Source organism: Eubalaena glacialis, chromosome X (assembly GCF_028564815.1).
Source record: "Eubalaena glacialis isolate mEubGla1 chromosome X, mEubGla1.1.hap2.+ XY, whole genome shotgun sequence".
In the NCBI taxonomy this organism is placed as follows: Eukaryota; Metazoa; Chordata; class Mammalia; order Artiodactyla; family Balaenidae; genus Eubalaena; species Eubalaena glacialis.
Window position 1 is genome coordinate 7,329,097 of NC_083736.1, and position 26,840 is coordinate 7,355,936.

General features: G+C 50.6%; 1 protein-coding gene across 1 annotated transcript; it reads right to left on the bottom strand.

Moving 5' to 3' along the window:
* Positions 1-275: 275 nt before the first annotated feature.
* On the bottom strand, positions 276-26,384 carry GPR143 (G protein-coupled receptor 143). Its single transcript, XM_061179361.1, is given in 10 exon segments — positions 276-704; positions 8,104-8,347; positions 9,539-9,656; positions 11,070-11,178; positions 12,743-12,852; positions 15,310-15,402; positions 21,665-21,759; positions 22,709-22,818; positions 25,929-26,204; positions 26,207-26,384. Coding segments are annotated over 10 exon segments (1,299 nt in total). The 5' UTR covers positions 26,256-26,384; the 3' UTR covers positions 276-609.
* Between the last annotated feature and the right edge of the window lie 456 nt (positions 26,385-26,840).

Consider the following 26,840-nt stretch of genomic DNA (forward strand, 5'->3'; position numbering starts at 1 on the left):
AACGTAGGCAATGATCTGAGCATAAGTCCGGTCCCAAGGATTCCTTAGACTGAATCATCACTCGACACAACGTGGGGACCGAGGGCTAAACTGCCGGTCCAAGCCTGTCCTCCGCTGCCCCCTAGTGGTGGATAAGGAACTTGCTGTGCAGCTGCTCCTCGGTGCCCCCGTCGGTCCTGCTGCCTCTTCTCGTGGCCTTTTGGCATCATCACTATCTGACTCAAGAGCATTCGCTGGCGGTGTTGTTCAGACAGAATCCAAGTCAGGCTGGGAGCTCGGACACAGCTACTTTATTAACTTTTCCAAGGACCTGCATCTGGCATTTAACATTACAGCCAGATCAGAAAAACTAATGTCAATGGAGAGTCTGGAGAAGCTGCAGAGTGTCTGATCTCGAAGGACTCCCCCTGCCATCCCCAAGCACAGGCTCACGGATCATCCCTCCTACCACAAAGAGGGTCCTGGGGAATACACTAACGTGGTGATGGGAGTGAGATTTGGGGGGATGCTACACTCTGCAGTGTGCTGACTGCAGGCGAGAACACAGTCCTAAGGGATGAGAAACGTGGAGTCTGAGGGAGACGGGGTCTGGACCTCTGTCTCGTCCTCTCACAGGTCTCTCTGGGCTTTTGGAACAGATTCAGTCTCCTTTCCGTTGCGGGACACACTTGCAATATGGATTTCAATTGTGCTGGCGTCAGAACCTGGAGAGGAAAAAAGACTGTCACGTGACGGTGTCGGTGTCCGTGTCCGAGAACGTCTTTCACAAGCTTCACAACCGTCTGTATTTAAAAAAGAAAATTACATGATACTTTCACCTACATGTGGTTAAATCATTCCAAAGGACAAAAATCCTACAGAATCATCTGGGGCAGCTAATGTACGACCTCCCTGAAGGGAGGTCCACCCCTGCCTCCCTTCCTCCAAACCTCCCCACTGGGCAGCTCACCGCATCTCAGCCAAACCCTGTGGATGCTGCACCCCAAACGGAAACAGACTGTTGACACGGGGGAGTTTCGGAGCCCTGGGACACGCTGTCTAAGGGGCCCGAGATCTCAGTGCACTGTGGTGACGGTGGGCACAGCTGCCCCAGGGGTCACTCGGGGGCAACAGTGCTCCGGGGTCGCCCGGCCTCCTGCTCTCAATGCCACGAGGTGCCCTAAGGACTCCTCTTACTAAAACTTACGAGGAGGGACATAGGTAACAATCAGAATGAAAGCAAACATCACTCCAGCCAAAAGAGTAATCCCGGAGGTCTGTTTAATCATCCCAACAACACGCCTTCCTTTAGAAGGTGCGGGAGAGCTTTGCAACAGATGTCAGAATTGTTCTTTCTACGGATATCACTCCACAAATATCCAGGCTTGCCTGCTGGATGCCAGGTTCTAGGGTGTGTGTGTCAGGAATACAGCGAAGGAAGACGCAGAGAAGGGTGGCCTTTTCAGCTGTGCATGGGGCAGGTGACTGCCCTTCAGGAACATCTCCAAATCCCAACTCCCTCCACCGAGAGGCCCCGCTGACGGCTGCAGCCTCCTCCCCTCATGTCCCTCTTCTCACTCACAACCTTCAGGCACATGCTTCTCTTACATCCAAGCTCAGGGCTGCCCCAGGGCCTTTGTACATGCTTCTCTTACATCCAAGCTCAGGGCTGCCCCAGGGCCTTTGCACATGCTTCTCTTACATCCAAGCTCAGGGCTGCCCCAGGGCCTTTGCACATGCTTCTCTTACATCCAAGCTCAGGGCTGCCCCAGGGCCTTTGCACATCTCTTTTTCTGCCTGCAAAGCGCTCCAGATTTCTCATGGCTCACTCCCACACCGCATTCAGGTCTCAACTCAAATGTTACCTCCTCCTCAAGGAGGTATCTGGGACGCCCATCTAAAACCACTCTCCTGCCCCCTCTTGACGTGTTGTTCTTCGCAGCACTTCTCGCTGCCTTGAATATTATACAGTTCTTTGTGACTTTCATTCACAAACGCTGCTATAATAATTACTATATAATTATATGGAGAGTCTCAGTGGACAGCGCATTTGTCCACCCTAGTCACCACGGTATGTGTAGTGCCTCAACCAGACCCTGGCACGATAAGCTAACGTTGAATGGCTAAATACCGTGGGGTCACCGCCTTGACATCCGTGGGACACGGCCCAGGCACCTCAGAGCACTCATGGAGACTAACGTATAAAACCCGGCAGGAACAAGCCCGGAGTAAGACGAGACACACGCCGAGTTTTAGAGGACACTTCAGGGGAAAAAGGAGAGGCCGTCAGCACTCTGTGGGCTTGGAAATGCCTGGGGAAGCCGGAGCTACAGGGAGAGGTGACGGTATTACCCACGAAGCAGCAAGCGCGGGGTCGGCCGCGTGGCCGACACACCACCGTCACCACCACCACCCAAACCCCACAGCGGCCTGCGCGGCGAGAGGCGCTCGGCTCGTCCTCCCAGGGCGTCCGGGAGAGCACGGGTCGGAGGGAGCCGCCCCAAGCGTCAAGAGGCCACCAAGAGGCGGGAAAGGAATTCAGAAGACGGGACGGGCCGGCATCGCGGCTCTGGGCCCCGCGGCCAGCTCCGAGGAGAGGGCGCGCCGGCAGCCGGCTCCGAGGAGAGGGCGCGCCGGCAGCCGGCTCCGAGGAGAGGGCGCGCCGGCAGCCGGCTCCGAGGAGAGGGCGCGCGGCCCTCGGGGGAGCTGGGAGCGGGGAACCCGCGCTTCCGGGAGCCCAGGCCGCGGCTGGGGAGGCTTCCGGAACCGCCTTCCTGCCGGAGGGGTTCACCGGCGGTTCCCGAAGGCTCGCTTCTCTCGGCGTCGCTCGCCGTTCCTGAGCGCGTCCTGGGCTCATGGGAACTTGTGTGCGATTTCTGTGGTCTTTTCAAAAAGCCTCCGGGTTGGAGCGTCACACGGGGGCTCGTGATCAAGGTCTGGGCGTGACCTGACACTTTGGGACATATTCTGCCCCCTTTTTCAGAGTTCCTGCTTCTTTGCTCGTCCCCCGGGGCTCCACGGAGGAGACCCCTTTGTGTCACGACAACCCTGAGCGTCAGACGCCAGCGCCACCGCTGCCGCTGAACACACACACACACACACACACACACACACACACCCGCCCCGCGCCCCTGGCCCCCAGCCCCGCCTGCGCCGAGTTGGCCGGGTGCTTGCAGCTGGGCTTTCCAGCAGGCCTGCCTTTCCATGGGTTTTCCCGTCTGGTCTTGAAGTCTCTGAGAAGCAAATCCAAAGAGGCCATGGTGGTGGGGGTGAGGGACTAATTCTCTATCGGTGCGTGTGCACATCTGAGTGTGCGTGCAGGAAACGCAGCTGCCAGCGACCTCCCAGTGCCCAAGGGCCGAGCGCCTTCCTAGCAACTCCCGTCAGGGAGCCTCGCAAGCCCAGGCAGGTTCTCGAGAACGTCCTGGCTCCACGCAGACCTAACATTTGGGAGGCATATTGGATGCCTCCGGTGCCCTCAGCTGTTGTTCTTGGATCCCTTAAAGCCTCGAGGCGCTAGATCAGAAACCCAACCAGGTGGTTAGGAGCATGAGCCATAGAGAGCGTGCAACCCCTGGGCCTGCGTCCCCTTCAAGGTGTTGAACTGAGTGCAGCCAGCCCGACAGAGGTGGAGGCCCTGGGGTGTGTTCCCTCCCACACGCCCCTGGCAAACACGACCCATGGCGCCACCTGGTGTTACGTGGAGGGGCAAGTGACGGCAGAGAGAATCACAGACAAAGAATGAGGTGTATGAGAGAACAGAGAAATGGGGACGGTAAGGGGGAAGTGCGGGAGAGAACAGGCAATTTGGGGAGGTGTGAAACTGTGATGGAGGATAAAGACATGTGGGAGAGACGCAATGGTGGGAGAAAGAGTACTGTGGGAAACGGCAGAAACTTGGTGGGGGGGGGAGAGATACGGAATTGCCAGGCAGAACAGAGAATTACGGGGAAAAGAGTACTGTGGGGGAGACTGGCCGTTGTGGAAGAGAGGCATTGTGAGAGAGAGAACTGTGGCAGATGACGGGCAATTGTCAGAGAGAAGGAATTACGCTGGAGAACAGAAATCTCTCCGAGAAAAAGAATTGGGGGAGCGGTGGAATGCGGTAGCAAAAGGAACTGTAGAAGACAACAGATTTGTGAGAAACCATGAAGAATCCAGAATTGTGGCAGAAAATGGGAAATTGTGGGAAGAGAATTGCGGGAGCAATAGGGGGCTGTGGGAGACACACAGAACTGTGAGAAAAGCAAGGGGTTGTGGGAGAGGATGGAGAATTGTGGGAACAACGAGGGATCAGGGGAGAGGAAGGGCAATTGTGGGTGAGAGGGAATGGTGCAAGAACTAGGGTATTGTGAGAGAGACAGCGAATTGTGGGAAAGACACCTGGGGGGAGAGAAAAGACGTGCGAGAGAGACATACAGTTACGCCCCCTCACTTCCATCCACTGTGTTCTGCAGAGGCCACAAGCTTCCTACCTGTGGACACACTACACGTGCTCTCTTCTAACGACAGCCTTCTTCGCCTCCCCACGTGCCCCGCGTCTCGGCCCTACCCCACTGACGCAATCCTTATACCCCGTGGTCCATCTTGTCCAAGCCACACCCCTATCCCTGTGGCCACGCCCCTCTGCTTTGCCACAGCAAGGGAAGGCCTGTTCTCGTCAACGCCCCTCCCCGCCAGGCCTCGGCCTAAGATACGCCCCCTTTGTGACCACACCCCCAGCTCCACTGTCGCCCCGCCCTGCCACCGGAGCCGTGCCCCCTGCCGGTGGGCGGGGCTTGGCGGAACCTGGTCCAGGGTGACGCTGAAGGCTAGGGGAGCAGATCTCCTGAGACATACACCCCCCAACCCTTAAAGGCAATGATAAGGTTAAAGTATCCATCAGATCCTGAACTTTTCCGTTGTGAACACAAAGTGTCCCTGTTAAAGAAGGGCCAGAGATCTGACACTACGCTTCGTAAAGCTCATGGACAGAGGAAATAATATTTTAAGGTTTTCTGGTGCTCACCAGTTAAAAACCAACCAGGTTTTTGCTTATTTGTGAGAAGTACCCTTTTTTCTTGACTTTTAGTCCCAAGGGAAATTCCGATTCTTCATAAAGATGCGATTTTGAACGAAGTTGTCATAGAGAATTACACACAAATCCCCTCAATGTTAGCTGTTGCCATGGTCACGAAGCATGATCATCCAATCAACTCTCCCACATCCATTCACTAGGCTAGTCCTACAAGCAAATCTGAGTGTATCTCTCCACTTAAAAACCTTAACTGGCCTCTCGCTGGCCACTAGATAAAATGCAAACTCCTTAGCAGAATCTGTAAAAGCCCTTCGTTATCTGTTCCCGACCTGCCTCTCCAGCTTCCCACAAACCCCACGCTGTGGCCACCCCTGAACAACATGCAGACATTCTGCCCTGAGTCTCCACACGGGGTGTCCTCCGGGCTTCCCCCTCTCCCATTGCAGTCTGCGGTGCGAGACCCAGCCTGAACATGACCTCCTCCAGAAACCCTCACCCATGCGCCAACACCCATGGAGGCCCTGCCTTTTCTGTGTCCCTTTAACGCGTCAGACTTTTTAGAATAAAATATAGTATTGTCTTTACTTAACTTATACTTGCAAGTTTCCTACATGACACTTCTCAGGGACACTCACAATCCACACACACCGCCCCCACCCCTCAGCTAAAATGCTGTTGACCATATTGCAGAGGCTCGATGAATATTTGTTCAAACTCAGTTGACTTATGTCAAGTACCTAGTAAGTGCCAGACACCACGTCAGATACTTCCTAACGGAGGCTCAGTGTAAGCCTGTTGGCCTCGAAGTGAATCCTAAAGTAGTAGATAGAGGCTTAAGGATATGATAAACCAGTCAAGCTTCATCTTAACCAATGCAAACAGGGAGAAGCCTAACTGTATTTACTGCTTCGAGTTTGTATCTCTGGGCTCTTCTCCCACATGTAATAGTACTTTCTGTATTATGAGTAGCTCCCTACCTTTACTAAAGAGACTAAAAGCAAAGTGGCTGGAAAGGAGGAGAAAGGAAACAGCCCAAGACCAAGCCAGCCGTATCTCATTTCCAAGATTACCACTGTAGACATTAGGCTGCCGTTTCCTGAGGGTTCTGGCAGCAGCGTATACAGCCTGTGGTATAAGAACAGGAGTCTCCTGTGTGGGGATCATTCTGCCAAGGGCTTGTTTCCTGACATGTATCCACATCGTTAGCCCGGATTGCTCTGCCTTCATACTTTAAACGCAGATTGGAAATTTTCATGGACTCTTTCATTCTATATCTCGCCAACATTTGCTCCATGTCTCCGCTCAGGTTATGAATATGTAATGGGATTTATGTATGCTTACGAGAGTTAGCATTTATGGAATGCCCTCTGTGTCCCAGCACTATTTAAGCACATAGCACAAAGATCTATTTAATCTTATGAAAATCACTGTCGTTAGCACCCTATTAGAGGTCAAGAAATACTAAGTGAGATTTGCAGGAAGGGCTAGTCCTCAGCTCACTTGGAGGAGGCCAAGATGGACAGTCCTGCGCCCAGAAGCCACGAGCCCTTCCTGGAGGTTATCATCATGGCTCCTGCGTAGCAAGTCCATTCCTTATACTGAGACCATGTGTCACCTTGCTTCTAACAAGCTTGACAAATGTTGCTTTTATTCAAAGAAAGTGCTTACTCATTATAAAGTCTTACTAAAAAAAAATGGTTAAGGATATCTCAACTCTTTTTTTCCCCAGCTCTTTTGAGATATATTTGACATAGTACCCCAACTCTTATGTTACTAAGAATTCTTTAAATCTTATGTCTAAGAAGTCTTTACATCTTATAATTAATTACTCTGAGGCCTTTTAGAACTAATTCCCCTTCAAAAATGTGCAATTTAACATAATTATTACAAACGACTATTGGGCCCTTACCACGTGCAGTGGTCAAGCATGAGTGCAAGACGGTACATGGGCCGCAGAGTGATGCATTCTGGTTAAAAGCGTTTTCAACCAGCCCCAGTGTAATAAAGTGGGAAGAGGGAGGGGCTTCAGGGCCTCAGTAGGGACAGAAGGAGGGCGTGGGGTGGCCTCCTCCCCAAGCAGCATTTGTGGGAATCAACCCCCTGACCCCCAGAGGAGATGCTGCAAACGTGTCCACTTCTTGTAAAGAATTTCCAGTCTTGTTACTCAATGCTAACAGCAAAATGTCTGCTCAAGAAGAATCTTTCAAGGGAATAAAGATCTGCATAGACCAGGGACGGTAAAATTAATCAGCTATCATAACCATGACAGTCCCTGAGATTTAGTTAGGAATAAGGATCATAGGTCTAGCGATTATTCTCTCTCATTACCCATCTTGATTAGAATATAAATGAGCTTTTTGTAATAGTAAATTCAGAATACAGAGCAAATGATAAATTATAAGGTTACAGTATGTTTAATGAAAAGTACATATAATAGGTTTATTTATATATATAAATAGTATGCATGAATATATTAATATAAAATGTATGTAATAGGTTTAGTAGATGGCAGTCTTTAGAGAAACATCATTTGGGCCTTGAACTGATACTTTCTTCCTCCTTATCGGCTGGGTTAATAGACATAACCCCAAATCAGATTAAACAGGAGTTTAAAAAGAGGACCAATCTGAGGACCACAGTGCTAGAGTCTTGAAGTGAAAAGGACAGATCGGAAGAGCCAGCACCGGACGACCAGCGTGTTATCTTAAATGTCCCCGAATGAGGTGGACAAACCAAGCTGCAACTAAAAGCTACAGAGGTCAGGTTGTACCATTCATTGTCTTACAGCAAACTTTCGCGACGGGTTTGAAGTGGCAATTTCTCTCATATTCAAAACGCCATCCAGCCCAAGGTAGAGCCAGTTATAGTTATTACAAGGCTACGGAAAGGTACCAGAGGAAACCAGAGGAAAGGTACCACTATCATAGCAAAAGGAGAGGAGGAGGACGAGATGCAAGACTAACGTTGTCACTTTCCATTCTCGCCTTGAAGCAGGTTCCAGGCATCAGGACAGAAATCCTATGCACCAGCCGCCTCGCCGTTTATAAAGCACTTCCAGGGGAGCCAGGGGCCCCGCCGTCTGCCTGCCTTGGTGGAGGGGCTCTTACCTTCAGACAGCAGGCTCAAGGCCTCGTCGGAAGTGTGCCCGCCGGCCCGCACCTCCTTCCCGGCAGCGGGGCTCTCCCGGGCCTCACGGGAGCCCTTCGGGGACGGGGGACCCCGCTCGGCGGCCGAGGTGCTCATCGATTCCCACTGGATCTCCTTCCTGGGAGCCCGAAAAGCCGGCCGGCAGCCTGTCCAGCCGTAGAAGGCCAGGGACAGCAGGAACCCTTGGGCTGGATTCAGTATCCCCTGGCAGGGAGGACAGAGAGACAGGGGTGAGTCAGGGTGGGACGGTGGGAATCAGAGCACTGGGTGCTCCCAGGGTGACTCGGGGCCCGCTGGGCTGACCTCACTGCGACCTGCCCCACTGGCTGGTGTGGGGCGAGACAGAGATTGGCTGGAGGTGCTGGGCCCTCAAAGGTGCCTGAAGACAGAGGAGGTGGGGTGGGGAGAGGAGCTGAGTCAGACCAGGGGTCGGGGGGGCGGGAGAGAGAAGGCCCTGGGCGGCCCAGCAGGGCTGTCTCACCTCTGGCCCGTGGCCGCGCTCTCCCGCAGGGACTCGGGGCCCTGCCCCTCGCGCCCCTGGCAGGATGTGAGTGCACAAAGGCGCCTGAGCCTAACAGTCAGTCTAGGAAACTTTGCTTAAGTGTGGTCCCTGCACGTGACCACAGCACAGGCAGGGGTGGAGGCAGTTAATGCTGGTCTTATCCTCCTGAATCAGCTTTCCCCCAACTCTGAAGCAACATAAATTTTAATTCTGTGTAGGGCACCGTGCATCTCTCCACTAACAGCTCGCGTACGGATTTTTGTACTTGGAAATGCAGTATAATGAAAACATTGAGGGAAACTACCCATGCTCTTTCCACCTTATTATGATTTTGTGTATTTCTCGCCAATATGTTTTCATACACGTGTTACTAGGTAGTTGAAATCAGTATAATTTTTAGATCTTGCATTTTTCACTTAACACTAGATTTCACAATTGCCATTTTTTTACATTGTCATCTTCAACATCGGTATAACATTCCTCAAGATCAAAGACCATCATTAACGTAACCACTCCCTTTTGTTTCAAACAATGTGGGTTATCTATAATGCTTTATAATTACGGATAATGTTATAGGCAATACCTAAATCCCTATGGTTTTTTCAGTCTGAAACATTTCTTCAAGAGAAATTCCCTGATATTTTAAATCTGCCTGGAAGGTTTGATCCACTTGCCAAGTTGATTTACCAGAGTCATATCCATTTAATAACGATCCCAACACTGAATGAAAATAGCTAGCTCGTGGACCAAGGCCAGATGTAAGCATCCCAGGAACCTAGTCAACTCCCTGCATATTTAAATAACATATAGATCATACTTCTGAGTGGTTTTATCCCTTCTTTTTTTTTTTTCTTTTTCTTTAGGAAGAACATTTTAAATTAAGATGGACCTACCATCATGAACCACGTGGTCTTGGCTGCATTTCTGACCTGTTTCAAAGAGGCTCCATTGATATCTGGTTGCATTTCAAGATAGAATAAAAGGCTTTCATTGATGATATTCGACACCCAACTGTTAGAAAGAAAATGGCCCACAGGTGAAGAGAACATGTGATATAATTCATTTTTAATGCTGGGGGTCAGGGACCATGCCTACCGAGACCTAGAAGTCCTGGGGCGGGGGCAGTGCCTGCTTAGCAGCAAGGAGGACGCAGCACACCAAGAATCTGACGTAAGAGATGCCACCCCTCTCAGCCCAAAGCAGAGACCAACAGATGCTTCCGATGGTCGCACTCAACACCACATCAGGTGGAAGGTTCTAGCACATGTCAAATAACCCAGAGTTCATCCTTCCTCTGAAGAGTAAGCTAATGTTTTGATGGAGACCAAAACAAATCTTGACATTTTATGTTTGAATTTTTTTGAGGTTATTGTTGGCAGGGAGGTGACGTTTGAAACCACAAGCTCCGTGTATTTTTAGAGGGAGCTAATTTACGTCTCTCGTCTCTCTCGTAGGAGACTGTCCAAACAAACCTCCCCACATCAGATCAATTATTAACACCACAAAGGCGTGCTCTGTCTTGCGAAGCATTGCTTCACCACAGCAAAGTGTTTCCTGATTCCAGTCGATTTTGCATTGGTTACAGGTCTATGCCCAGCACACCCACTTGAAACGCTGGGGCAGGACACCTGTGGCGGGGGGGGGGGGGGGCGGGTGGGGGGAATGGGGGGTGGGTGGACAGTTGAGGACAGGAAGATTTCTCTCTACCCTTCTTTTTTTTTAATTATTTTTATTTTTTTGGCCGTGCCACGCAGCTTGTGGGATCTTAGTTCCCCAACCAGGGATGGAACCCATGTCCCCTGCAGTGGAAGCGTGGAGTGCTAACCACTGGACTGCCGGGGAAGTCCTACTCTCTACCCTTCTTGCCTGAGCGGTGAGTCATAACACTAAAGATGGGCCCTTGCCCTATTATCTTGTCAGATACAGGAATCCTGGTGTCAAGACTGATGCAAGGACTTCCCTGGTGGTCCAGTGGTTAGGACTCCACGCTTCCACTACAGGATGTGCGGGTTCGATCCCTGGTCGGGGAACTAAGATCCCACATGCTGTGCGGCCAAAAAAAAAAAGACTGCTGCGAATGGGTGGATTTAGAAGGCACTTGATTGGAATGCTAACCCCAGCGATGGGACAAAACTCCGGAGGCATATGGTTGGGATGCATCAAAACTAAACTCGGGACTTTTCATTCTTAGGGCTTTCTATATAGTTTGAGTAGATGTGAATATCCTTCCAGAAGTTCACGGATGGTAGACTTGCCTTCCTGTCTCGCAAGCATTTCCTCCAAAGGCACCTAGCACAAGTTTCAAAAATTTCCTCTCCAAAGACTCTTCCCTTTGGAACTTTCAGGTCACACTTGGAAAAGCAAATGACAGGCGGTTTGCATTTCCCTTCCCAGAGACAGTTTTAAAAAAAGAAGAAAGGTTACCAAATAATGAAAACCAGCATTATTTTGAAAAATCGGGTCTTGATCACGTGTCCCATCCGCCTCTCGTTCTCCGTGTAAACTCCTTGTCTTCCTTTTAGTAAAGAGGCCACTGTGAAGAGCAGAGGGGAACAGCACGTAATTTCATTATTTACGTTTCCCGCGTGCAAAGGAAGGGCAGTAAAGCAGACGGGAGCTCAGCAGCACAGCCAGGAGAGCGTGAAGCCCAGCCAGACCCGGCCATGCTTTCCTCACCACCTCCACCTGGGACTTCTCGGAGACTCACGGGAATATAGTTTTTAAACGTTTACTATGAAATCACTTCAGATTTACACAAGATTTGCAAAGACAGTACCGAGAGTTCCCGTATACCTACACCCAGCTGTCCCCAGAGTTAACATCTTACACAACCACAGTCACATTGGTCACCATGAAGAAATCAACACTGGTATAGTGCTGTTAACTACACTCTGGGTTTTATCTGGATTTTACTAGCTCGGGAACTATATTTGTTTACGGTTTATATTTTTTACCATAAAAATAATGCATGCTCACTATTTTAAAATGTTGAAAGATTTGACATTTATCCTTGCAGACAAGTTAGAAAATACAAAAAAGTTTAGGAAAGAATTGATAACCCATAGTTCACCCAGAGACAACCATTGTTAGCATCTTAGTGTATTTCTTTCCAGTCTTTTTTCTATAAGTCATTTTCATTTGTTTGATGTAATCAAATCACTATTTTTTAATGCAATTTTGTTAAAAAAACAAAAAGCTATATTTAATAGACTAGTTTTTTGGGGGGAGGGGTTTTTTGTTTTTAATTTTTATTGGCGTATAGTTGATTAACAATGTTGTGTTAGTTTCAGGTGTACAGCACACTAGTTTTAAATGCAGATATGCAAAGAGAGATCCAAAGAGCTGCAGCGATTTTTCTCTCCCTAGTGGTAGAGCACTTCACTTGGGTTAAAGTTCTACAATCCACAGCTGATCCTCAAGTGACCTTTCTGTTAAGGTGTGTTTCTTTCTTCTCATTCTGCCCGTGAGGGACCCACAGGGCGGCATGAGGGGCCTGGAGACTTGCCCCAGGGCACGCTTCCTTGAGGATGGGATGGGGGCTGGAATGCAGGTCCCCTGCCTTGGCCCGGAGGTCTGTCCAGTGCATTCCGCTGACTCACAAGATCCCTCTCACCCAGTTCTTCCTGATGCATTTGACTCACTTCCTGTGCTCTCCTTCCTGTTTACTGCCCAAGTGGGAGAAGACACAGGCCCAGACATCACGGGAGGGCCCAGGCTCCCAGGACGGCTCAGTTCACATCCGTCCCTTCCCCTCGGCTGCCCTTTCCTTTCCTGCTCCCGTCTCCCCTCCGCAGTTTTCCAAGGCCACTCGGGTCCTCCGGGGCACGCCAATGGCCGACTCAGGATGAGCCCAGACAGAAGTGAAAAGCCCCCTGGTCCCGGCTTTGAGCTGGCAGACATTGGCCAAGAACTCGTACAGCCCATCATTGAGTAGGCTCGCTCCCTCTTGTTTATTAACCCCCCTCACTTTCCCCAGCTGTATTCTGCTCCTCTCTGGAGGATGACAAACGAGGTCCGTGGTCCCAGACAATGATCAGAGCCCGTGGCCTGGGGCCGTAGCCGTGGCCTGGCCCCCAGAGAACTTCCCTGTGGTTTACCTGCAGTCACTGTCTTTCGGAACAGGATGGGGTTGGCCACTAGGACGAGCAGCAGAGGCAAGTACGTGGTGACGTAGTGGGGGATGGCATGCTCCAGACCCCTCTCGCACCTGAGGGAGGAAAGCCGGGTCATTCTCGGGAAAAAACGGGGCTTTGCCTGAGATACGCCAACTTATCTGGAAGTCGAGGTAAGAGGACCAGATCGAAGAGGGAGACACACAGATCGACTTCTGACTCTGCCCGAAGGAAACCTGACTCATGTCTCACGTCTGCGGACAAGCGATAAATCACAGAAGAAAAAGGAGGATCCATCATGGTTCTGCTTGTCTCGTAAATCAGGGAGCTTCTAAAGTTCCCTGCTGAGAAAAGGTGAAGAGAGGAAAAGGCTCTCTGGGGTGGTGGATTCCCGCCCCCCAACTCCCCCGCTGGGTGTCTCAAACAAGTGGGTCTCCCCCCACTTGTCTTTCAAGGAGGACAAAGGCATCCTGTGAACCAGCTGGGTTTTCAGCACTTTCTACGTGCGTGCTAAACCCGGCTGACATCACGGATAAGATCCAAGCTCTGTCCTCGACCAACTCAAAATACCCAGGCCTCACGCTGCACCGGACATCTGTTCTCATGGCGACAGGTAATCATTTCAGTGGTTCTTTTCAGGGAGAAGGACCAGGATTTCTACTGATGGGTCTTGAGAATCATCCGTCACCACAGGACACGGTGGAGTGCCACACACAGGTATGTTACCAAGGTCGGGGCTATCAGTTAACAAACACATAGTGTAGAGGAAAATGGCAAAGAGGAAGAGAGAATCCAAAGCAAAGGGGATGTTGCCCAGGCCCGACCCCAGACGGGGTAGAAAAGCAGAGGAGGGAACAGCTCCTGTGGCCACGGAAGGTGGAACGATAAAAATGCTAGTGTTCTCGTTTTCATATGTGTGAAGTGCTCACACCAGAGGGGAAAGTGGCTGAAAATGCATGAAAACAGGTAAGAAAAATGCAGTGCCCATCTTTGTTGCCTTAAGGATGACAATACCACCTGAGGATGGTGCCTTCTTTTTGTTTTTTTGTTTGTGTGTTTTGTTTTTCACCCTGAAAGCCATATTTTATTGGAGTACGGTTGACTTACAACGTCGTGCTGCTACCTTCTTTTTAACAGAAGCTTTCCTCTTCAGCTGTGAAAGCTAAACTGTGGTCTGGAAGGGCTTGAGGGGAGAAAGGGAAAGAAGAGGAGGAAGAGATGAGATGCGGATGCCCGTGCTGAACGTAAGGAACAAATGAGAGAGGGTGGGAGCCTGCAGAGCGCCAAGGGCTCTGGGTCTTCGTGTGCTCTGAGGATGGATATGAGGAAGGATGGAGATGCTTCACGGGGGAGGCCTCGTGGAGACCGCGGGGCACCTTGGCGCTCCTGAGTGCCCTGTAGCAATGGCTCCCTCGCGCTCAGACGCAACGTCGCCAGGATCCCACAGGTGGAGGCCAGAGATAGAAACTCCCTTTCCAATTAAGCGCATCCCTCTGTAACAGCTGCTAACTCTGTATTTGTCTTTTTCGGGTTCCTGGGGAGAGTGGCTGTTTGGAGGGATCTACACAGAGGCCTGGGAGTAGTCACTGTCAACAAAGCAACACCAGCGTGGAGACATCTGAGTGAGTGGCTACAAGAAATCGAAAAAGAAGGGGCAGAAACGGTCTACACCACAGGTCAGCAAACTTTTTCTGTAAAGGAGCAGATAGTCAATATTTTAGCCTTCAGAACCCTCACAGCCTCTGTCAAAACTACTCAGCTCTAATGTGTAAAGCAGCCATGGACCATACATACACAAATGGGCACGGCTGTGTGCGAATAAAGCTTTATTTACAAAAGCAGGCAGAGGGCCGGATCTGTCCTGAGGGCTGTGCTGTGCTGATCCCGGGTGTACACCGCCCTGAAATCACAGACAAAGAGACAATGTCCAACCTCTGTTTTTCAGTTTTCCATTGAAAATTAGAGTGTATATCCTTGGAGGGACCTTGAGGCTTTACAAATGGTTGCACGGATGGGGTTTTAAACTTGAAGACATGCCTGAGACAATTTCAGAGGCCACATCGCCCAGTGTCTGTGTTCAGAACAGCACAGGATGGAGAGAGGTGAGAAAGTGCAGACAGCAGAGGCTTAAAGTAAGCTCGTCACGAGCGAGCGACCCTTTGTGTCTTCCAGCCATCTCCAACTCATTCTTGGGATGTTCAACTCACCTGCTCGCCCAGAGGAAGCTGGTTTGAAGAATGAAAAATAAACAGTGGGCAGGGGAAGGCTGCGTCCGTCTGGAGGGGGACAGGCCTGGAGGCTGGCACACAGGCTGGTACGCAGGAGCCGTGCCCCCAGCTCTGCATCCACACCGCGCACACCACCGACCCACACGCACGGGACAGGCAGAGGCAGGGACGCTAACTCAAGGTGCCAGCCACTGTGCTCTCAGCTGCACAGATCCAGGACGATGGCCTGCCCGCCCGCTCGGGGTCAGCGCCCGGGCGTCTCCTGCAAGAGAGGCGGGGGGGTCCAGGCGTCGGGGGAGCGGGCTTGCTGGGAGCCCGGCTTACCTGGCCACGGAAGGGTAGTACAGCATGAACGCTCCCTCTACGCAGAGCAGTGCGGCCGGGCCCCAGGCCATCATGTGGTAGAGCAGGATGGTACTGGGGGAGGAAGGAGCAGAGGGGCGGCCACGCCTGAGGTCCAGCGCTGAGCAAGCCCCGAGCTCCGCGAGCGGCAGGAAGGTGCACGCAGAGCAAACCCTCGGCAAACAGCTGCCTGATTTTGCCTGTGAGGTTTTTATTTGCCCTCTGATTGAGATGAAATTCGTATAACATCAAACTCACCATTTTAAAATGAGCAACTCAGCGGCATTTAGGACATCTACGATGCCGTGCAAGCACCACCTCTATCCAGTTCCAAAACACGTTCATCCCCGCAAAAGGAAACCCGGACCCATTCAGTGGTCTTTCCACATCATGCTTGTGCCCCCAGCCCTGGCAACCACTCATCTACCGTCTGCCTCTATGGATTTGCCTATTCTGGACATTTCATCTAAGGGGAATCATACACGACGTGGCCTTTTGCGTCTGGCTTCTTTCCCTCAACCTAAGGCTTTCAAGATTGAGAGGAGGGGACCTCCCTGGTGGCACAGTGGTTAAAACTCCACGCTCCCACTGCAGAGGGCCCGGGGTCGATCCCTGGTCGGGGAACTAGATCCCACATGCATGCTGCAACTAAGAGTTTGCATACCACAACTAAGGAGCCTGCATGCCGCAACTAAGGAGCCCGCCTGCTGCAACTAAGGAGCGCGCATGCCGCGACTCAGGAGCAGGTGAGCCACAACTAAGGAGCCTGCCTGCCACAACGAAGACCTGGCGCAACTAACTAACTAACTAACTAACTAAAGATTGAGAGGAGTGAGGCACGGGTACCTCATAATTCCTCCTAAGTGCCTGGCTCCCCCAGTAAGCAAGCAGCTCCTGGCTTCTGTCCTTCCTGAAGTCACCTCCGTACCTAATATGCAAGCGTCTTAATGCTCAGTCCAAACCAAGAAGAAGGCCTCTAAGAAATGGGTGGTTATTCGACGTTCCAGGAGAGCGGGGAGGTTTCCTATATTTTCCCCCTACCCCCCATTCCCTGCATAGTTCAAATTCTCTCATCGTCACCATCTCCATCCTCATCTCTGTACTCCCACGCACCCCACCCTGTACCCCGGAGAGATTCGAGGCAGCCAGCCTTGCAGGTGGGTCAGGACGATGGACCACCTGAGCCCGTGCAGAGCTACTTAGCTCTTCCAAGACAGCCTTCGTTTGCCTCTGTGCAATGGGACGGGGCCCGGGGCTGCTCCCTCAGAGGTGCCCACTGTCACTCTAAACTCTGCCAGATAGGACTTCCCTGGTGGCGCAGTGGTTAAGAATCCACCTGCCAATGCAGGGGACACGGGTTCGAGCCCTGGTCCGGGAAGATCCCACATGCCGCGGACCAACTAAGCCTGTGCGCCACAACTACTGAGCCCGTGCGCCACAACTACTGAGCCCGCGTGCCACAACTACTGAAGCCCGCGCACCTAGAGCCTGAGCTCCGCCACAAGAGAAGCCACCGCAACGAGAAGTCCGCGCACCGCAACAAAGAGTAGCCCCTGCTCGCTGCAACTAGAGAAAGCCCGCGCACAGCAACGAAGACCCAATGCAGCCAAAAATAAATAAATAAAATAAAATTTTTAAAAAACACAAAAAACCTTCTGCCAGACGCCTGGCAGAGAGTGCAACCCCTGGCCCATCAGGACTTTAACCATGCGGATCCGCCGTGGGGACAAAGGGCGTGGTCAGGGATGGGGTGAAGGACGCCCTTCTACAAGGAGACAGGAGGCAAAAGAGATGGCCCAGAAGGGCATGCTTCAGGGAGGAACCACGGCACAGCTGGCCCACTGGGCGGCCGCGCGGCCGCGGCTGCACCTTCGCCTCCCCTGGCACTGCTGGTTCTGGAGCAGCACTTCCCTGCCCGTCCAGCTTCGGGAGCGCGTGGGGGTCTGTCCTGCCCAGAAGTCACAGGCTTTGCAGGACACTCAGGAAACTAAGGAGCAGCTTTGTGCAGGGGCTGGGCTGTGGCAGGGTGGCATCTGCGTTCCAGACGCCAAGCCTGGGCTGCAGGGAGCCGCTGGTGTCATCTCCGGGGTGGGAGGGCGAGGCCAGCTCGCGCTCCCCAAAGCCCGGCCCTCGGTTCCCCCCGCCGGCCCCAAATGCCGGGGAGGGGAGGAAGTCAGACCCGGGCCGCGGGACCCAGGCGGCGGCCACGTCAATAACCGATACAGCCAGAAAGCCACACCCATGTGGCGGTGAAGGATCGATCGGGAGCAGCCCCGGCTGAAGACCCTCGTCCCTTTTTCTGACGGCAAGCCAGTTTTCACATGCAGGCACGCGAAGGTCCCCCCCAGACCCTGTTTGCTCTCACACTCTCCTTTTCTTAGGGCAAGCAGAGCTTCTCCCGGGATCTCAGGTGCCTGCCGGCATGGTTAAAACGTGCGTCTCCCGCACCTGGAGCCCAAGAGGCTGTTTACACGTTAACTTTCAATCTGCCTTAATGACATTTCTTAGGGAAAATTCTCCCGCGCCAAAGGAAACAGCTAAATGCTGGAAGGATCTAGAAGGGAATGTGGAGTTGAATCCAGCCATACCGGAGAAGTCTGGCCCCCTGCCTGGGAATTCCTCGGGACCCCTCTCCACCAGCTGCAGGTTCTTCATTGCCACCTACAGAATCCACTCCACCCTCGGCTCTGGAAACAAGCTGGCGATTCAAAGAGGGGCTCCAGAGGCTTCTGGACCCACACGCTCAGCTCTGGCTCTAAACCACCCAGGGCCGGCCCCTCAGAGACCTCACCCTGGGAAGCGTGACTTCTGCTAGGGACGAGGTCGGGGCTGGGTCTCCGTGGCTACAGAGCACCCGTCTTATTTCTCTGCTGTGTGCCCGCTCCTTTTTGATGGGAGAGCCCACTTCACTCCCGGCGGTCCTCCTAGCCCTGGAACCCTGCTCTGGCTCTTGCCCTTGGGTGGCATCTGGACGTTTGGCATCCCTGGAGGACGGCCTCCTGTTTGATGGGCGGGTCCTTGGAAGCCTGGCGTCCTCTAGCCCCTGCACATCGCAGACTTCTGCCTATCCTAACGCCAAGCTCCAAGATGAATTCCAAACACCCGCCGGGGTGTGAGGAGGGCTTCCTGATTGCCTGTCCTGGCTTCTGAGGGCTCTGTCTGTCCTCCGGGTCCAGAGAGATGTCACACAGCCCTGTCCAACTCCAGTCCCTCACGGGTGGAGGTGCATTTCCTATGACAGCAGAAGACATACTCTTCTAGCTTCTGTTCAGTGCTCCAAGGTTCCTCTTATCTCCACAACTAACTGGTGGTCTATGAGACCTCTAATTGTGTCATAGCTCCGATCCCTCCCAAACTGAGTGAGGGAACCATGACACTTGCACTCAGCTTCAGGGACAAGGTCTCCTCATGCTGCTCGCTGCCTACCCAAAGTCATCCTCCCTTTTTTCCTCAGTAACAGAACCTGGATGTCATGCAGAGCAGCAGCACGCCTGGATAATCAACTATATTTCCGAACCTCCTCTTACAGCTAAGTGTGGCCAGAAAACTAAGTTCTGGCCAATAACATGAAAATGTTATTGTTGTGTAAAACTCCCATGGACAACAGGCCTGCTTAAAACAGCTCCCTGCTTAAAGGGATCTGGCTCAGGGGACAACAGGCCCCTTTTGCATTGCCCCCTACCTCCTTCCTGTTTTCTGGAATGCTGATGTGATGACTGGAGCTCCAGCAGCTATTCTGGGTCATGATACCTTGAGGATGGAAGTCATATAATAGAATGGTGGAGCAGAAAGAGAGAAGGAGCTTGGGTCCCTGATTTCCATCATAAGAGCCCTAGATTGCCCACCTCTGGCCTCTTTTAGAGTGAAAGAGAAATTCCTATCTTAAGTCACTATTGTTTTATGTATTTTATGTAGCCAAAACTAATTCTCACTGATATACCTGGTTGGCAGCCTTTAACCTTAACTATCTTCCCTACAGAATTTTCACAACCAAGTATACCTAGGTTTTGTACAGATGTGTAAGAGCTTGGGAACTAAGGCAAAAAGGTAGAAGAAAGAAACCCAAAAATGAAGCAAGTACTAAATTTCAGGGCAGAGAGACAAAGTGAATGATGATGTGATATACATAAGGAATACCAAGGATTTTAGAGTGGTGATTCACTAAGATTGCCCAGTGTAGTCTATAGCCTTAATATGGTCTTTATTTGGTTACTCACGTTGGTTTTAAAAGTGAATTTATTCAACCAGTGCTGCTGGGGCAACTGGATATCCACCTACAAAAGAATAAAGGCGGACCTATCCTCACCTCCACACAAAAATTAATTCAAAGATCTAAATAAAATTGTTCAAACTATAAAACTCTTAGAAGGAAACAAAGGTATAAATCCTTGTGACCTCGGGTTAGGCAATGGTTTCTTAGATGACAGCAAAAGCACGAGAAATAAGAGAAAACAACAGAAAAACTGGATTTCATCAAAATTAAAAACTTTTATGCTTCAAAAGATACCATCAAGTAAGTGAAAAGACAACCTGCTGAATGAGAGAAGATATTTGTAAATCATATATCTAATGAGGTACTCGTATCCAGAATATATAAAGAACTCCTATAACTCAATAACAAAAAGACAAACAGCCCAATTAAAAACTGGAAAAAGGAAGTGAAGAGACATTTCTCCAAAGAAAGTACACAAATGGCCAATAAGCACATGATGCTAAACATCATTAGTCATCAGGGAAATCAAAACCACAATGAGATGCCACTTCACACACAGTAGGATGGCTAAAATCTTAAAAAACCAAACAAACACACAGAAAACAAGTGTTGTTATCAAGGATGTGGAGAAACTGGAACCATTAAACATTGCTGGTGCAAAGGTAAAATGGTACAGAGTCTTTGGAAAGCAGTTCAGCAGTGCCTTATAAGGTTATACAGAGTTACTATATGACCCAGGAATTCCACTCCAAGCTGTATACCCATAAGTATATGGCGAAAACATATGTCCACACAAACACCTGCGTACAAATATTCATTGCAGCATTATTCCTAACAGTCAAAACAATGGAAACAACCTAAAAGTCCAGTGACCGATAAACGGGTAAAATGCAGATAGCGAAACAACGGAATATTCTTCAGCAAACGCACAGGAATGAAGTACTGATACGCGCCACAGTACGGATAAACCTTGAAAATAACAGGCCAAGTTTAACCAGCCAGATACAAAACGCCACATATTGTATGATTCTGTTTACAGGAACTGTCCAGAACAGGCAAATCCAGAGACAGACAGTAGATTTGAAGTTACCAGGAGTTGCGAGAGAGGGAAGAATGGGGAATGACTAGTAACCAGTACAGAGATTTGGGGGATGAATAACACGTCATAAAACCAAATAATGGTTATGGTTGCACAATTCTGTGAATATGCTCACAAACAATGGATTTTATACATTTAAACAGATGAACTTTATAAAGCTATTTAAAAAGAAAAAAAGCAAACAAGGGCTCCATGCAAAGGGGACCTAATGGAAGTGGACCACGAACTTGGTCGGGGACACATCCTTCCTGGGCCTGGAGCCAGGAGACCAGGACACCCGCCGTGCCCTCCTTCTTCTCTTTGGCACGCAGGTTCTCTGTGTTTCTGTCTCCTCCATAACGTGCACATCCCAGCTCCAGCCCCAGCTCCCAGTTACTGAGCGCCTGCTACGTGCCAGGCTCCATCCATAACCATCCACAGGTACTATCACATTGACTGTTCCCAGGAACCTCCTGAGGTGGGTACTGTTTTACAGCTGAGAAAACGGAAGTCCAGAGAGGTTCAGCAACTTGCCAACAGTCACACAGCTAGTGAGTGACGGGGCAGGAATTTGAACCCACCAGGACCAAGGCACTAACCCTTCCTGGGTTCCTCCCAGGCAGCCCCTGGCAGCTCCAGAACTCCTGGGCTCCGTTTTTAGCATACTGTATCAATACATACATCTAAGAACTTTTTTCCTAAACCTTTAGATACCATCAGAATTTTTTATTTTCATGCCAATTCTTTTTTTTTTTTTAAGTCTTTGTCCTGTGCCAAATATTTAATTTATTGAAATACTGCTTTCAGGGTTTTAAAATCCTCAGTTTTTTTCTTGGTAGGGGGCACCTGGAGAAATCCTCGATATTTCGATTGTGCCTTCAGCCTTTTATAAAAATGGGCTGGCACAGATGTTTCTCGGTGGAGGGGTCAGCTGAAAGGTTCTGATCAGCTGTGTCTGCCGTACAGAGATGGAGTGCTCAGCGGTGTCTCCAACCTTCCCTCAGGCAACAAACTAGGGCAGAAGCCAGCTGGCTTGCTCTGAATACCTCAGTCCCGCCGATCTCCGGATCACCAGGTAGGCATCGACCGCATAGCAAAACAGCCACCAGAAGCAGGCGCTGTACAGCAGCTGGATCCACATCTGTAATCGGGACGAGCCGGCATCAAAGCTGCTGCACGTGGGTTCCAGACCGCCCCGTCCGTGAAATGAGCTGGCAGATGCCCACTTCCTCTGACGTCACGGGGCAGCACATGAAAGCCCTCCGGACAGGCTTGGAAACCCAGGCTGGGATGTGGCCTGGGACGGGCGTGTGCCTTGGTGCCCTGTCTGCTGAGCTGCACCGGGTCCAGCGAGCCCTGCCTTGTGCTACACTTGTAGTCAGGGAGATAAAGGGCTCAGGTGTGCAGCTTGGGCTGGCTTCTCTGAACGAGAAGCCCTTTTGCTGAGGACCAAGGAGGACGGGCAGGAAGGACCTTCCCAGTAGAAGGAAGGGGGGGGCTCCGTACGTTAGAAGCAGCACGAGATCTATACACTAAGACAGAGGCTCCATCGGGATGCAGCCGGGAAGCAACAGAGGGGAGGGAGGGAGAGATGATGACAGTTCTGGCACAGATGGCGGGGTCAACAGGGCATCAGTGTCCTTTGAGGTCATTCACTGGAGTGTTAACTTGGCGGACAGAGCAATACGGATGAACAAATTGCTATATTTAAATATATATTTTGTTAAGTAAATACATCCATTAAATCGATAACTTTTTTTTTCTTTTTTTTTTTTTTTTTTGGCCAGCTGGTTTTGATTGTGGCTGGATCTAAGGTAAGGATTGAATGTGTGTTTAAGGGTGGGGATGGGGAACATACTAGCACAGTGGTTCTAAAACTGGAGTGTGGGTCAGAGGCCCCTGGAGGGTTTGTTAAATCACAGACAGCCCGCACCCCAGGGTCCCTGGTCAGTGGGGTGAGGGCTCTGAGCACGTGCATTTCTAAAAGTTACAGTGGGCTGGTGGGAGGGATGGGACCACACTTTGAGGACACAGCGTAACGAAGCGGGGCAAAGGGGAGGGAAGGGGGAGGCCAGGGGAGGTACACTTACTGCACTCCCCATGCAGAAGGCGGCGGGCCACACGTCTGTCCCGTTCACGGCTGAGATGTCGTCCACGAAACTCGGGAACCCTAACCACACTGTAGACCGGACTGTGATACCTAAGGGAGAATCAGGTGATGCTTTGTATCTGCTCCTAATGCAGATCTAAAGGTGACTTGTTGACTCTGTAAAAATGATGGATGGACGGATGGATGGATGGATGGACAGATAGGCAGATAGACAGATAGGAAGGGAAAGAGAAAGATGTGAGGGAGACAGGGAGGAAAGAAACACACGCTGGTGTGTGCAGAGAGACAGAGAAAAAAATAAGACTCAGAAAATAATTATTATGGTAGTGGAGCAATCCCAGGCACTTTGATTTCAACTTCAACCACCATTAGCCACAGTGCTGTCCCTAATGTTGTCTGTTTGTTTATTTGGCGCCCAGGAGTGATTATGTGAATAACAATTTATATTTCTTGGCTATATTTTTAATGTCCAAGTTAACTAGCCCTCACATAAAAAAGAATGATTGAAAAAGCACATTCTGAAGTTTAAAAAGATAGTTCTTTCATTCTTTAAAAAAAATACATTTAAGATTTTCACAAATTAGCTCTTGATAATCTACTTTTGACATTTATTATTTGTGAGTTTTCCTTGCTATCTAACCCAAATATCTAATTCTCCTCAACACAGTATACACACCTAAGGCTTATGTTAGGGTTCTTTGTTAGGTAAGTCGATAGATAGCCTTTGTTTAAGCATTCACTATGCAACACACTGGTCAAGGGGACCTGTGAGCAGTACAGAGTTACACTCTAGTGTAGTGTGTGTATTTCCCACACAAAAATATACACTGTGTCACATGCTACCAAATATACACTGTGTCATATACCGCTAAAGGGAGACTATGAACACTTAAAGCCTAAGATACAGCTTCTCATTCTTCAGCACAGATAACAAAAATAATGCTTTGCTTCCGTATAGTGCTTTGTCGTTTTCAGTACAGAGCTCTGCTTTGAGCTCGATAAACACTTTTTTTTTGTATCTATATGAGGTGGTGGATATTTACTAAACCTGTTGTGGTAATCATTTCATGATAAATGTTAAGTTATTATGCTGTACACCTTAAACTTATACAGTGCTATATGTCAATTATATCTCAGTAAAACTGGGGAGGGAGTTCCCTGGTGGTCTAGCGGTTAGGATTCTGTGCTTTCACTGCCGTGGCCCGGGTTCAATCCCTGGTCAGGGAACTGAGATCCCGCAAGCTGCACGGTGTGGCCAAAAAAAAAAAAAAAAAAGATATTTAAAAAAAAACTGGGGGAAAAAAACGATCCCGTGAGATAGGCATCTGTATTTCTTATTTTTCAGGGAGGCGGTCTGGTCACCAAGCCGTCCCCTGATTCCTGCTTCGGCTCATTTGCCCGCAATGTCATGCACCTTCCTTCTAAAGGCCAAAGGATATACGAATATTATTTTGCTGACCCTCAAAAGATGTTTGGGTGCAGCTCTATTTTCAGATATTCAAGTTATAGAAACTAGATTATTATTAAGATGCTTTTCCAAAATGCTTTAGCAGAATCAGGAAGAAAACCAATTTTTTATTTAATTGTCTTGCACCGAATTGATTTTATCCCTATAGCTTCCTGTGTTACTCCTCGAGTCTAAGAAAGTGACTAGAGGTTCCATAGCATTTATCTGAAGCCAGGATTCTTGAGTGTCTCCAATCACACAACCAGGAACAGGAGAAACAGGCCCTGGGACACACAGCCACCCGTGCCCAGATAAGCACTCAAGGTGCCCCAGAAGCTGCTGCCACGCCCTCACGGCAGAGCGGTGGAAGGCACTGCAAATACCACCAGCAGCCTTTCCTTCAAGAGCAAGCATGACTGAAAAACACAATTCCAAAATGCCAGCACCTGTCAGCCGATCACAAAACATGGACAGTATTTGGATCCTGATTCGAACAAACCAATTGTAAAATAGCAATTATGAGACACCTGAACATACACCAGTGATATTAGGGAACTGGTTTTCATTATTTTGGGGTGATAATGATATCTGTGTGATATATATATGTTTTTTAAAAATTCTTATCTTCTACAGCTATATATTGAGGTTTATGTGGGTGAAATGGTATAAATTCTGGAATCTGCTTCAAATTAATCCAGTGGAGAGTGGGATACGGGGAAGGGGTATAGATGAAGCTAGGTGATGGGTACAGGGAGTTCATTATACAATCTCTACATTTGCATATGTTAAAAATTTTCCAAAATAAAAAAGTTAAAATGCTTGGCAATACCTAGCATAGAGGTTTGTAAAATGTGCCATGCTAGAGTTGAAAGCAGGGGTCAGCAAAGTTTCTGTAAAGGGCCAGAGAGAAGATATCTTAGGCTCTATAGGCCATAGTTTCTCTGTTCAGCACTCACTTCTGGCCTTGTAGGGCCAAGATGCCCCCAAACAATGCACAAGTGCAGGGCATGGCTGTATCCCCATAAGACTCCACTTATGGACACTGACATTTGCATTTCATGGAATATTTACATGTCAGAAATAGTCTTCTTCTTTAGATTTTTCTAAAAACACTTTAAAATGTAAAAACTTTCTTAGTTCCTGGGCCACAGATAAGAGGCAGCAGGCAGGATTTGGCCTAGAGGCTGCAAGTTTGCCCACCTGTGGTATAAAACCCAAACTTAAATAGATAGATAAATAAACAAGTAAGTAAATAAAATTGTAATATATATATATATGGGTTTCTTCCTGATTCTGCTAAATCATTTTGGAAACGATTGTGTGTGTGTGTGTGTGTGTGTGTGTGTGTGTGTGTGTGCGCACGCGCACGAAATATTAACTGTTAGTCTCTCACCAGTTGTACAATTAGGGATGCATTGTATTTTCTGGGTTTTCCTTCAAAGCACCGTCTAAAGATTCCCTAGTAAGTGCAGTAACAAATACATCAAACTGTTTAAAAAAAACAACGGTCCCCCGAAGGAAGTTTTACCGACCATCTTGCATCGCAGAGTCCCCTGGCCGTCCAGTCCGGTCCCCGAGGAGCCGCCTCCGGCTCGGCCCTCCCACCCGTGGGCCGGGCGTCCTTACCCGCGCGGCGACCAGGTCCCAGGCGGGGGCCGCGCGTGCTCATCCACGCCCCCGGCCGGGAACGACCTGCGGGCCGCGCGCCCTCAACCGCGCGCGGACGGGTCCCCACCCGCGGGCGCGCCCTCACCCAGGCAGCCGAGCAGGTCGCAGGCGGCGGCGGCGCGCAGGATGCGGGCGGAGGCCGGGGCGCGGGCCGTGGCCGGCGGGGAGGCCGAGGGGAGCCCGGGGCCCGCGGGCCGGCGCCCGGGCAGCAGCCGCAGGAGGCCGAGTGCCAGATGGAGCGCGCCGCTGCCCAGGCACAGCGCGTGGAAGGCCCGCGGCTGGAAGCTCAGCACCAGCTGCGTGGCGGCGTCCCGCGTGGCGCAGCAGAAGGTCCCCAGGCGCGGGGAGGCCATGGTCCGTGCTGGGGATGCGGCTCGGGTCTGCCGGGACCCCGCCGGCCCGCCCGGGTCATGTGCTGGGCCGGCCCTTGGCGGTGGGGGGGGCGGGCGTCATGTGCCCTGGGCCTCTCCGCAGCCCCCGCCCGATCCCCCGCGCTGGCAGTCAAGGCGCCAGGCTCGCTGAGGGCCTCGCGCCTCTGCAGACGCCACGAGGCCTCACGAGGGTGATGCTTGGTCGGGGCGGGGGGGGGGGGGGGGGGGGGGTGCGGGGACGGGGGAAGGAGCGCGCCGGGGCGGGAAAGTCAGCTCTCTCCCCGTTCACCAAGGCCTTCCCAGGGGGAGGCGTGGGGCGTTGCGAATTCTCCAGAATCCAGAGCCGCCACCCCCCTCCCCGCCCGCCGACACCGCCGTCTCTTCTTAACTCATCTTATAAGAAAGCACGCCTCGTGCCAGATCTGCCCTGTGTGGGACTCTGACGTCCCTAGTTTTGATCCCTTACAGGTTCATAAACTGTGACTGCAGTGATTGGCATTAAAATACTGCTTTTTTACGGTCGCTCTCCCATATGGAAACGACCCCCCAGAGCTAGGGTTTTCCCTGAAAATCAACAAATCTTGAAGAAAGGGGAAACTGCTTTGCCCAGCTCCACACACACACAC